At 43.7% G+C, this 12,552-nt stretch overlaps 1 protein-coding gene across 1 annotated transcript in view; it reads right to left on the reverse strand.

Annotated features, from left to right (window-relative positions):
* Positions 1-219: 219 nt before the first annotated feature.
* Positions 220-12,552, reverse strand: part of SAMD12 (sterile alpha motif domain containing 12) — a 155,756-nt gene continuing 143,423 nt past the window's right edge. Inside the window, exon 5 of the mRNA XM_009881028.1 lies at positions 220-1,173. Within this exon, the coding sequence (XP_009879330.1) occupies positions 1,151-1,173 (23 nt within the window). The 3' untranslated portion in view covers positions 220-1,150. The remainder of the gene's footprint in view (positions 1,174-12,552) is intronic.

Consider the following 12,552-nt stretch of genomic DNA (forward strand, 5'->3'; position numbering starts at 1 on the left):
GGCTTATTGGAACCATTTGCTTATTCCCAGTTCCTACCAAATACTGTTTTGGATAGAAAGTGGAAAAAGTTAATGAAGAAGTCTGCACTCTCCAAGGAGTGTCTTGCTCCTTAGAAGTGTAGTCTTACACTTTACCTTATTCAGAGAATTTGGTTTGGACCAGAATTCCCCAGTCCTGCCCAAAACATAAATGGTGGCCAACATAAAGAGCCTGAATTCTTCCAGTTTATTCTGGTTTTATTGTAGACCAAACCCAGGGCCACAGACTTCTCTGAGAAAGGCTCTCTCCCTTGCCTCTCCCTCGCCGAGTAAGAAAACACACTGGCACACTAGAAAGGAGAACCTTTGATATTTGGCGGATGAGAGGGAGAGCAGACACAGTGTCCTACAGCTCGTTCATCCTACCCTGTTCTTGGCTACCTCCATGACAGCTGTTCTCTAAGTTTTGATAAAAGAAGTCACACCTCTGCCACGTGCAAATCTATCTACACAATCTACTGTGAATCGGTGAAGGTATGCTAGTAGTGGACTTCAGTTTGGATGCAGTCTCAGCACAAATACCGAAACGTATCCTCAGTATTTGAAGAGAAGACCATTAAATATATATGGACTGTGCTAGTTCTGTGCAGAAAGCACGTATGAAGTGCTAATATTGTTTAACAGAATACCATTAGACTGCAAAACTAACATATACAAGACGTTTACATTCCTATCGGGGTGTAATATTGTGAACATATCCACTGAGATTAGAGAATTGCTGTAAGTTTTTCCTAAAACATCATGCCATCTGCATACATAATAAAAGAATCCAGTAGTTGCCATGCTAAAACAGGACTTCTAGTGAAGGGCATAGACAGTCCCCTAAAGGGAACTCAAAAGTTATGCACAGTGATGAAAACTGGAAGAAATTTTCCAGCTAAAGGTCTGTCAATGACCATTTTCAACAAATTAGCACTGGATATTATGCACCACATTTTTACTCCACAGCAAACCAGGTCTTCCCAGAATGCATCATCTTGATTTTACTTCAAGTTTGGCTTCAATCCTCCATGGTCACCTTCTGGCAGTGCCATTTATTATGTTTCTTTTCACGAGGAAAGTTCACTTTCATATCAAGTGGCAGGACAGCAGCTTTAGAGGCTGGAAATGTTTATGGAGAGCTCTCTGCTGGGGCTGTAAGAAACAAAACAGAAAACCAAAACCAGACAGTGAGTATACAACAGAGAAAAGGAATTTTCACCATTTTATGTTCAACTAAAATAAAAAAGTCAGGTTTGGGCTGAGCATATGTACTTCTGCTGTAAAGACAAACTACTCCTAGAATATATATTGTGATCCTGGTACTTTCTTTAATCAGTTTTACTCATCAACCAAAAAACTCAACACTTAGTCAATTCCTTAGATAATATAAAGTGCAGACAAGTAATCATTTGTATGATTTAACAAATCCTACATTAATTTTATTGCCTCATGTGAAAGCACTGCTTACCCTTCCTCTAGTCTGAGCCCCAGAGAGCAGGCTCTTTGGTTTGGTTGGGCTAACATTGACTGCTGAAGACCTGATAACCAAATGCTGGAAAGGCTCTGCCAAATGCTGAAGTAGGGGCTGATGTTCCCTCACCATTTCTGCTAGCCAAGATGGCAAGAGTTGGCCATTGCTACATAGATGTGAAAACAACTCACCTGCTTCAGACCCCGTAAGATAATTAGTTGCCTGCTGAGTCTATGGCTGTGCAGCAGTCCAACTGGCCAAGAGGGTGGCTGCTATTCCTTGCGTGAAAGCCCTTGCAAACCTGTAAGGTGATCACACCATAAAGGAGGAACATGTAGAGGTTTCTTGTAATTTCTCTTCCCCTCCACCCTAACTCTTCTTTGAGATGCACAGCAAAAGGACAAGAAGTAATGGACACAAGATGCAACAAAAGAGATTCCAGTTAGATACAAGAAAAAAAATTCGTCTTAGTGAGGGTGGTCAAATTTCAGAACAAGTTGACAGACCAGGTTGTGTGATCTCCACCCACAAAGATATTTGCAACTCAACCAGACAAGGAATGAACAACCTCACTTGGCCCTGCTTTGAGCACAGTTGAGCAGAATGATCTCCAGAGGTCCCTCCCAACCTAAATTATACATTTCCTGATGGTGATATGTGTTCCCTGTTCTGCCTTTCTGAACAGAAGACGAGTGCCCTTGTGGGACTGCTCACACTGAAGCGCATTCAGTCGTTTATTCAGTATGTAGCCACGAAAAGGCATGTAAAACCATCACAGGCGTACGCTGGCCTCTGGAGCCAAGGAGCCATGCAGAGGCAAGTTCACCGAGTTATTTCAATGTGTTTGGACACACCTTTGTTTCTCAGAGCCCTCACCCACCACTAGTTTTACCGACCAGATCTCTGACCAGGGCAGTGCTGGGATGGGACTCATGGAGGTGGGCTTTGCACCTTTTCCCACTGATGTCCCGCTTCTTGCATGAATGTACGTGTCTGTATGTGTGGGAAGAGCTGGATCGTAGGGGTTTTTGGGCCGGATTCCAAATTGTGAAGCTAATGGGATACTGATGCTGCCAAAGCAGCATTCACGTCAGCTGAAACTCAGGCTGGCAGAGGATTTCTGCTTCTCACCCCTTCAAAATCACGCCCGGCGGGCTCTTCTCTGCAGGGTGCGGGCTGACTGTCTCTGCCAAGCTGTCAGTTTGCCCATATTTGCCTCTCCCGACCCCAAACCCTTGCAGAAATGGACACGAAGGTCTGATCAAGCAGGGAAAGGATGGGATGTTAAACCAGCAGGTGTTGGAAGAATGCTGAATAAGATTTTAAAAAAAAGTCCACACCCTGCCATGAGCACTTTATCCCTCAGTCTAAATATGGCCTATGAAATAGAATTAAAAAACAGTCTGCTTAGCTATTTCCTTCCTTAGGTGGGCATATTTGCTTGATTACAGTGCTACTTTTGATTTCTGTTTTACAGCTTCCTTGCTTTTATTCTCAAGGTTCTCTAGTGCTATGATCCCACCACCACCTACCGTCATCTATTATATGAGATACCCACATCAGTAGTGGCCTGACAAAGATGCACATTTGGGACCCAGCAACTGTTTTATTCCGTGGAATAAAGGGAAGGTTTTGAGCCTTCAGCTGGTCTAGACAGATAACTGACCACCACATCCCCCAGGACAAAAAAGAAAGCAAGGGTGATATTAAGCAGGTATGAAGATAAAGGGGAGATCTGGGGGAGGTTTTAAACTTGGGGAGAGGCAAACTGGTGCCTCACCTCAAAAGTGTTTGATTCCAGGTGAACTGGAGGATATCTCCCATCTGTGTAGCCTCAACAGAGATGAGCCTATCTCACAAAGGAGAAACAGGACTTTTTTTTGAGGTTAAATAGCGCATCTGCTGCAAAGAAGGGAAAATCTGAAAAGCTCTCCCAAGCAATGGAAAATACCTTGCCTAGCCACAGAGCTGCAGGACTAAAATAAAACGGGTAAACTGCCTAATTATATCAGGTCAGGCCTCAGGATTGCACTCGTGCTGAAATTCCCCAATCATCCCCATTGTCTAAGCCGTTGGCTTGTACTCGTGCTTAAGTTCAAAATGAGCCAGCTGGCCCTTCAGACAGAAACCCGTGAACAAGGAGAAATGCGGACTGGTCCCAACCTGAGCTCCATCCACCCTGCAGAGAGACCACAACAGCTTTGAGCTATGCAGGACACCTAGCTGGACACAACTGGTGACACCAACCAAGGGAAAAGTCATAATTCTTTTAAGCTCTGCATTTAAAGCAAGCAAACTGAGGATTTAGTGATGATCTAGCCCATTTCTTCTCTTCTCACTATGCCTTTTGAGGCCATGGTTTTAGAAGCACTTGTTCTTCCTTGTTACCTATATAATTTTTGGTGCCCAGCTGGAGACTCCTCTAAGGACCCTGGTTTTCTAACAGTACGTGCCCAGCACTTTCTGAAAGTAAGATCTTTTTAAAAGGTATCACAAATGAACAGTTGTCTTTGAAAACCTCGCCGGAGACCGTAAGCTCTTGGAACAAAGACCGCCCTTTGCAGGGGTTTGATACGCTTACCAACACAACGGCGTACAGATCTAATCTCGCATGACATTTTCAAGAAGGTGCTGTAGAAAGACAACAATCATTTGAAAGCCCGGGATGTATTTCATTTTTTGAGTATGTGTACTGTGTAATTTTTTTCCTAACTGGGAAAGAGACATATTTTTCATTCATTTTAAACACACATTAATTCAAGTCAATCTAGTGGTATTAGCTATTTGTCACTTTTTCATAATTGAGAGATTCTGATAAAGGAAATGGGCATCTGGTACCTTTGCTAGGTTTCTTCTCCTGGAACTAATTTTATACTGTATTTTTAAGGTCAGGACATTTCAAACATGGGATTATTATGAAGAATGTCTATTTCCAACATCCACCAACTATTCCTTGGAGTCTGTTGAAAAACTGCATTCAGCTACATTTACTAGTATTTTTCCTGTGTCAGAAAGGCCACAAGTATTTCACTTCGTGCTTCTCATGCCACTTGAGACATTATAATATGCTGTACGTTATTGCAGACTTGTTGCATCTTGCTACTTACTAATTAGAGATATCGCTACCTTTGAAGAATTTTGTGCACTGACAAAAGGAAACGGCTGGCAGCCCTTTTGTAGATTTACCCTTTTCTTTATGGTGCACTGGATTATTATCACTGAGGTGTGAGAGCATGTGGTGTCTCTGTGAGGCTCACAGAAGTTAAAGCAAAAAGAAAATACCTGTTTGGGGAGCTGCTGACCCTGGTCAGTCCCCACGGTGGAAGGAGGATCAGCAGGGGCTGGGAAGTGCTGCCATGGGGCAGCCTTGGCAGGGACAGGAACCATTTGTCCCAGGTCAGATGAGGCTGAACTTGTCCCAGAGTTTGGTTTCACTCTATCACAAAACCGTCCCATTGCGGTTCTGGGTGGAGAACGGCAGCAGTTCTTTTAACCTCTAGTTCAATGAAGCTATCGCTGCACATCCTTATTACCTAACAGGTCGCTGATTAGCAGAGTCAACAGCGCCAAAGATCCCAGGTTACCTCAAACGCCCACATGCTTGTAGCTCGCTGGAGCCAGCAGGGAGGAGGTGGGGAAGCAACGTTGGCCGGCCTGCTCCCCCCACCTCCCAGCCGCCTCCTCTCCTCCGGTCGGAGCAGCTCTGGCTCGGACAGGCGGCCGGCCGAGCCTCGGGGCTGCGCAAAGACAGCGAGCCGCCTCGCTGCAAGGGTCACAGCCCAGCCGCCTGCCTTAAGCAGGGACACGTCCATCGGTGGGCTGAATGCAACACCCAACAGCTGAGAGAGACAACAGAGATGTGGATGGCTTTTCATAAGACCGCCAATTTTGTTTTGATTCCCAACCAGTCATGTCGGGGCCTGGCCTGCCTGATTTTCCCCTCATTACCAAGACCTGGGGGCTGATACAGTCCTGAAGGTTATTTAACGTTGTTTGTCAAACGCAATGTCAATACAATAGAAAAATACTGAGGGGGAAAGGAAGGAAGTCCCTTCTTGCTTTTGATTTTTGAACTTGCTTGCCAAGCAGGAAACCAAGATTTTAGTTTTGGAGTAGCTTGACAGAAAAGGAGGATCTATGAGCAAAACATCTAGAGCATCAAACACAGTAATCCTAATCCCAAGCACTCAATATTCATTAACGAGGCCACGCAAAATAATTATAAAAGCTGAAAATACACGGAATTAAAAATAAATGTTGGTCTCCCTTCACCCCTACTTCTTTTAGGATACAGTTAGGACATATTTGTCAGGAACTATGAAACATAACCATGAAACGACATTTTTTGTTCAAATGATCAGGGATATGCATGTATCATCACATGACTCCAGGATACGAGTCTTTAAAACAAACAGCAGCCGACATGTGAATTACTATTTCTGCAAGGATGAATTCAGGGTTTCTCTTTTTGAAGACACTTCTTCTGGACAACTTGCTCCCATAACCAAGTACTCTGAATCCTTCTGGGCATAGTTTTAATATCTGTTGATACCATCACCATAAATACGCTACTGAATAAATATTCCCATATGAGATCTAGGGAAGTGAATGACTTTATATGCAATAAACTCCTTGGCGTTATTTATGTATTGCTACAGTGCTCACTCCAAGTGGTCCCAGGTCCACACAAGGGCTTTCAGGCGGCAGCTGGCATACAGCTTGCGCACAGCCTGCTCGGGCACGGCACTGCGTGTGACGCCGCCTGACGCAGTGTGAAAGCCCTAATAAGCCATCGCGACTACATGGGTATGCGGGATCCTGGCTCGCTCGCAGATTCGCTGTCTGGATCAATGGCAAAGCACGTCTCAAGGAAGGCTTAAGGGTGGCCCTCAAAAGGCAACTTAGACAGGCTGCTCAGTGCTTCGGGACAGATGATGAACATTCAACAAGGTCGGGCAAATCCTTTCCCCCACATTCTAACTCGGGAGCAAACTTACTTCTTGCCTGCGATGCTGGGCTCTGTAGCCTGCATCAGGCAATTCTGAGATGAAACATTTCTGGGAGAATGGATGTCATGGCAGATGCTCTCAGCAGGTAACCTTCTGAAAAGCCAATTAGTCAGAGGTTATCGCAGCTGCTCTGTGGAACACAGTTGGTTCACACAGAATGGGTTGAAAATGTAGTTGTCCAAAATGTGTTTCCCTAAGCTGTTCAATGCCCTCAAATAGTCAGATTAGCCAAGAGTCTCTTCATGAGTCACGCACAACTCCAGCTTCCCTACCAAAGCAAATCTCTCAGCAACTTTACTAGGTTAAACAAAATGAGGACGCACGTTGATTCTGTGTACAGATGATTTATGCAGGAATTTTGGTTCCTTGCCCCTTCCTGCAAAAATCAGAGCTCATGGTGGACAACTCTCTAAAGGGCTTGAGCTCACACTCCAGACTTGTTCTGAAAAATATCCTAAAAGTCTTTTAGCATCTTCTGAGCTTGATTTTACAGTGCTAGTGAATAAAAACCTCAGAACAAAAATCTGTCCCAAGAAATTATGTCCTTTTTATGCCCAAGCCTAACCAGTGTGTGAAAATGTCCCAACCTTAAAAGTTTGGTTCAGAAACCAGGCAAAATTCTGGGAGAGACTCTTTCTTCTTTAAAAGTGATTCATTCATCCCTACTCAAGATGCTTCATATATCACACCACCTACCTGCTGCTGCAAACATACAAAGAAAAAAGAAAAACGCTTTTGCATTCAGCACATCACAATGATTTCCTTGAACTAGCAAGCAGTTAAAATATTTTGAAAAAGTACGTGCAACCACTTCCTTAGTGTTTACAGCTTCTTTCAAAGAATTCTCGTGATCTGCTGCACACTTACCCATCGCTGTGAACAGTGAACTGGCTGTGCACCAGCATCCTTCTCTGGAGACTCGAATTACAGAAAACAGAAAGATTTAATGGAATGTCATGCTAAGGAGTCTGATAGTCTCAGCTGGTGCTGTCTGAAACTGAAAATGCATACGAGAGTGCCGACTTTATGGCTTATCATGCGTATTTCTCACTGCCTGGCTGTAATCAGTTCTTGATCTCACAAGTCCTTGTGGGGTGCTCTGCAGGAAGTGAAAAAGGTTGTCACAGATGAATAGTCTTTCACACTCTCTGGCTCTAAATAGTCATTTGCACTACAGCGTGAGCCTTTGCATATCTATTGGTTTCCTCTCGAGAGACTGGGTTTTAATATGAAGCAGCAGGAACGGTGCAAACTGAGCGAATTTAAAAAAGACATGGGTATCTTCAGCTTGCCCAAAAAGTGCTTAACCACACAGTCCCCGGTGGCCCGCAGTGGTTTGGTGGCTGCTCTGATCATCAGCTGGAACTTTTCCTTGCATTTCTCCTGCAGCATCTGCAGGACACTTTCAAGCCTATCCTGTTCAGAAGCGTGCAGCAGCATTTGGGAATTAGTTCTGTCCACTATATCATCCTATTACTCGCTGTAGGATCTTCAGCATAATATGCATTAAGTTAAGAAACATAATCAGATGAAAGCAAAGACTTCACCAGAAAAATCAAAGTGTTATAGCAAGAGAGTTTGGAAACTCTCTGGAGCTACAGTTCCCTCGCTGCTTATGCAGAGCTTATGCAGGGTTAAGAAGTGGAACAAACTATCCACCTTTAGGGAGATATTCACTGTGAGGTTCCCCAAAATGAAAATTTCCATTCTGTAAAGTGATTAACCAAGCGAAAAGGGAAATTATACCTACTAAAACCACCTAAAAGACTGAACATATGTACACACACATTTACCACAAACCAAAACAAAAACAGATGATGAAGCCTACAAAATCAGCCCCCTCTCCCCCCTTAATTAGTTGAACAAGCAACTTTATATTCCCTTTGGAGGACTGAATTAATACATAGTCTTTACCTGTATTATCACATCATGTTATCACTGTCAACGTTACAATCCAGCATGGCCCTCCATGGCCACTGGTTGTCTACGAAAAAAGCAGTCACCATTTTATTCTCATCAATCTGGTTGTGACCAGACCGAGGAACTCTTCCTAGGCATCCTCAAAAAGACCTACAGAAAAATTAGCACGGTGCATACACCACTATTGTTTTAAAAATCAAATCAAATAAAAGCCCCCTGGTCTAATTCTCCCAGCTGCAGGACCAAGCTCAGGGAGAGTGCTGCAGCGAGGGAAGGTCCTGTCCGAGGCAGAGGTCCTCTTCTACCCCACCACTGATGCTGTGACAAGGCAGGCAGCAGAGAGTGCTCGCCGCTCTGCAAATCAAGCTTCATGTCTCTGTCTGGGCAGCTGGAAAATGGACTACAGAGATCAACATGAGTTACCACCTTTGAAGAGTTCCCGAGGTGATTATTAAGACTGTATCTTGATGTATACCCACCAGAGACCCTAGCTACCAGTAATACTGCCTCTGCAGAAGGGCTTGATAAATGAAGGATGGGCTGATTGTATTGAAGAGGTTCTTAAGTCAGGCGTGAAGTCCAAGGCCTGAAATAACACGGGCTGTATTGGCCACAGAGCCAAGCAAAGAAGTCATTCATGAAAACATGACAGGTATGAAACAAAGAATATCTAGCCAGTGTTCAGTCATTCAAATTCTTGGGGAGTAATAATTAGCTCAGCGCAGGAACTCTCTGGTCAGTTGCAAATTCTGCTTTACTCTCATTTGCTCCTTTCCTATTATTTTAGTTTGGAGACTATCCAAAGCACCTGCATATTTTTCTGTCTCTTTCTGCATCACGCACATGTCCCTGAAAATACGACTGCACAGAAATGTATATAAATGGTTTCAGACCACAGTGGCTGTTCAGTATGCTGTGGAGATGGTTGATTTGGTTGCTGCCATCCCAAGCAAAATGTTGTGTAATGTCCCCCTTTGCCCAAACTAAGCAATACGAACCATGTCTGCAATGTGTTGCAGAAGGGTCCTGTGGGGCAGATTACAGGACCTACTGGAGTACTCCCTGTCCCCCTGGATGCCTGCAAACCCAACTGAACTACAAGGGAAGGCCATGCCCAGGAAGATGGCACATTCCTCATCCTCACCCTCACACGCAGTCATCCCTGGCCAGGCTGGGCATCCAGCCCTTGGGGCTGGGACCTGCTCTCAGGTGCTGCAGTGGAGGCATAACCAGTGTAAATCAAGGACAGGACCGATGTACTTAGTGGCAGAAAATAATTCAAGACCAGGTAGAAATTGACCTTTAAAAGTCAGACAGAAGGGTATCGCCACACTTTAAACCAAGGGGTTTTGGGCTAAATGTCATATCAGGAAAAAGACTTTCATTCATCATTCGGATTCTTTGCTTGCAGAAGATACCAGTATGGACTGACGGATGCAAGATAGTGAAATACGCAGCAGAACAGCAACTCAGTGGTTATGGTGAAGGCCTTATCTGCCATATCATAGACCACTAGACTTCCCTTTGCTGTCTAGTTAAATAAATAGATAATTGTTCTACACGAAGTGGAGCAACATCAAAAAAAGTTATATAGCCTATCTCTTTCTCACCTGGAAGCTTGTCTTTAAGGTTAGAGACGTAAATAAATAAGCCTGCATGAACTTCTGAGATGATTCAGTTGAACTTCTCCAGGCAGCTTGATTAAAGCTAGCTGGGTATTTCCACACATAACTGCAGAGCGCAACCCGGACCTAATGCAAATCACAGACCAAAGCGGGATAGGAGAATGCATCCCTGCCTGTGCTGAGCTGTGAGAAGCAACTCCCTCTGCAGAGCACCCGCTCACTTGGCTCTGAAGTTTGGGTGGTGGCTGCACGGACAAACTCATTTTACCCATCCTAGACAGGCAAGCTAGTGATCTAGGCTTCTTCAATGACCAGTGGAGAAAGACACGGCCCTTGGAAGAGTCACCCACCTACTTACTTGCCATATTGGACAAATGATTCTTTGGCAGCTCCTCTCTTCACTGATTATCAAGAAAGCTGAATAATGAGCTCAGAGTAGGTATCCAGCAATTAAATGGCAAACAAGAGGTGACAGGAATCGCAACTTTATGCTGAATTCAATTGTTACAAATTCCAATTAGCATGTGAAATGTAGGTACCACAATGTTCTGGATTAGCATGTTTAATGCTTACATTTCTACTGAAATCAAGAATGATATAGATTCCAGTGAGGGATAAGAGGCCTAAATTCCTTTGAGGCCTTGGATATTGGAATTTGACAAGGAAATTACACACTAAATAATCTTCTTAGAAATTCGTACACACAACTGAGATAATGAGATGCTTCCTGCAAACAACCCACAAAGTACTAAAGTTTTTTAGAGGAATTATTTACTCAGCACTATTGGTATAATTTTGCAGCTGGATAATTTATTGTGTCCATGCTGCCAAATTGTTTCGATTTGCCACTGATTTGCTTTTCATTTCCACTTGCAATATATGAACAAATCGACATCACAGTCAAGGAATTCACACGGGTAAGTAAAATTAGAGTAAACAAAAATAATGCTTTGTTTATTATTAAACACCTTTCATATTTTAGCTATGGTAGGCAATTAGGTTGGTAGGAATTTGGAACTGGAGAAGTTCTACCATTTTATCTCAGGCCAAACAGTTTATCGCAATTCATGCGCAGACAAACTTCTATGCTTCAAAAATCAGGGGAAAATACCTAATGGGATGTGGTATTTCTCTTCCAGTGCCAGAAAAGTATGAATCCCAATTAAATTTTTGCTTCAAGGAAGAAAGGAAGGAAGAATTTCTGCCATTGGAGCATGAAACAGATTTTGGCTAGAAAGAAGATGGACAAGATTTTCAAAAAACCCCAAGCGATTTGCACACCAAAGTCTCATCAGAAGTCAACAAGACTTTGATTTCCAAGTTACTTGTGAAAATTTTCTCTGATGATTCCCACAAGACTTTTAATATTTATCCTAAACAAGTGCTGACACATCATTCAAAAGCAGATCCGGGGCTACAACAAGTTCTGGTAACCCCTCAAGACATTTCTAAAGCTTCACCCACAAGAGATCTGAAACTTCTGGCATGTCCATATGTCTGAAATCTTCAGTCTGCTTCATGCATTTGTCTATTTAGGATAATTAAGAGTATGCCTCCATGAACACATTACTGCGAGGTAACCGGCGTCTGGATTTACAGCAGAACAGATGCTCTGCTGTAACTGTCCATGTGTATGCCCTTACCCTGTGCTAAACGCAAGGCAGCTCAGTGCACGGTCATTGAAGAAGAGCATGCAACACATGTTCATCATTCACACTCGATCTTCAAGTTGCCTCACTGTAACTTGCTCAGGTAGCCAGGCCGTCACATTTGTTGTACAAGCCCAGCCACTATCACAGACTGCCCAAGAATAAACGCAGGCAGAACATCTTTTGCTAAGTCATTTTTTTAGTCTGTCCACTGTCATCTCCAACCTACCCTTCAAGGATTTTGTATTCGGTACTCATCCCTGCTTAGGCTGCACCAGGCTGGGTGGATCATGAAGAAATGGATGCTGGCACTGGTTAACCAGGAGGTTAGCTAGGAGGATCCGTGCCCTAGGTTCCCAGAGAGGCTGTGTTTAAACATTGTACTGATAAAATGCCTAAATGGGGAAAAAAAAAAAAAAAAAGCAGCTATGACATTGCAGAGACTGTAAAACTAAACAGCACCCTGGTCAGGAAAGCAGTGTGAGACCTGCCACTTAGTTTGCCCCAGTAACGAAGGGGTTTTCCCTGGAAGAGTCCCAGATTTCAGGATTCTGAAGTTTAGTTGCAAAGGGTGTGTGAAGTGAGAGAGCTGTAAACATGTTGAATATCAACTTCTTAATGACACTGTCATTCAGCTTCTACTTTCAATTCTGAGATTACAATGAGAAATGATCTCACCTCAGCAGGGCGTAACTACAACATGCTGCTACAGCTCAGGTCTCCCCGTTTTCTCCAACTTTCTTTGGTTAGAGGCTCCCATGAGATTACTGTATCTGTGGCCCTAACGGAGCATCCTGGAGACGTCTCGGTGATCACTGGAGCACAGCCTGCCAACAAGAACTTTTGTTTTCAACCTC

The sequence above is a fragment of the Charadrius vociferus genome, unplaced genomic scaffold, assembly GCF_000708025.1.
Source record: "Charadrius vociferus isolate BGI_N301 unplaced genomic scaffold, ASM70802v2 scaffold2, whole genome shotgun sequence".
Classification (NCBI taxonomy): Eukaryota; Metazoa; Chordata; class Aves; order Charadriiformes; family Charadriidae; genus Charadrius; species Charadrius vociferus.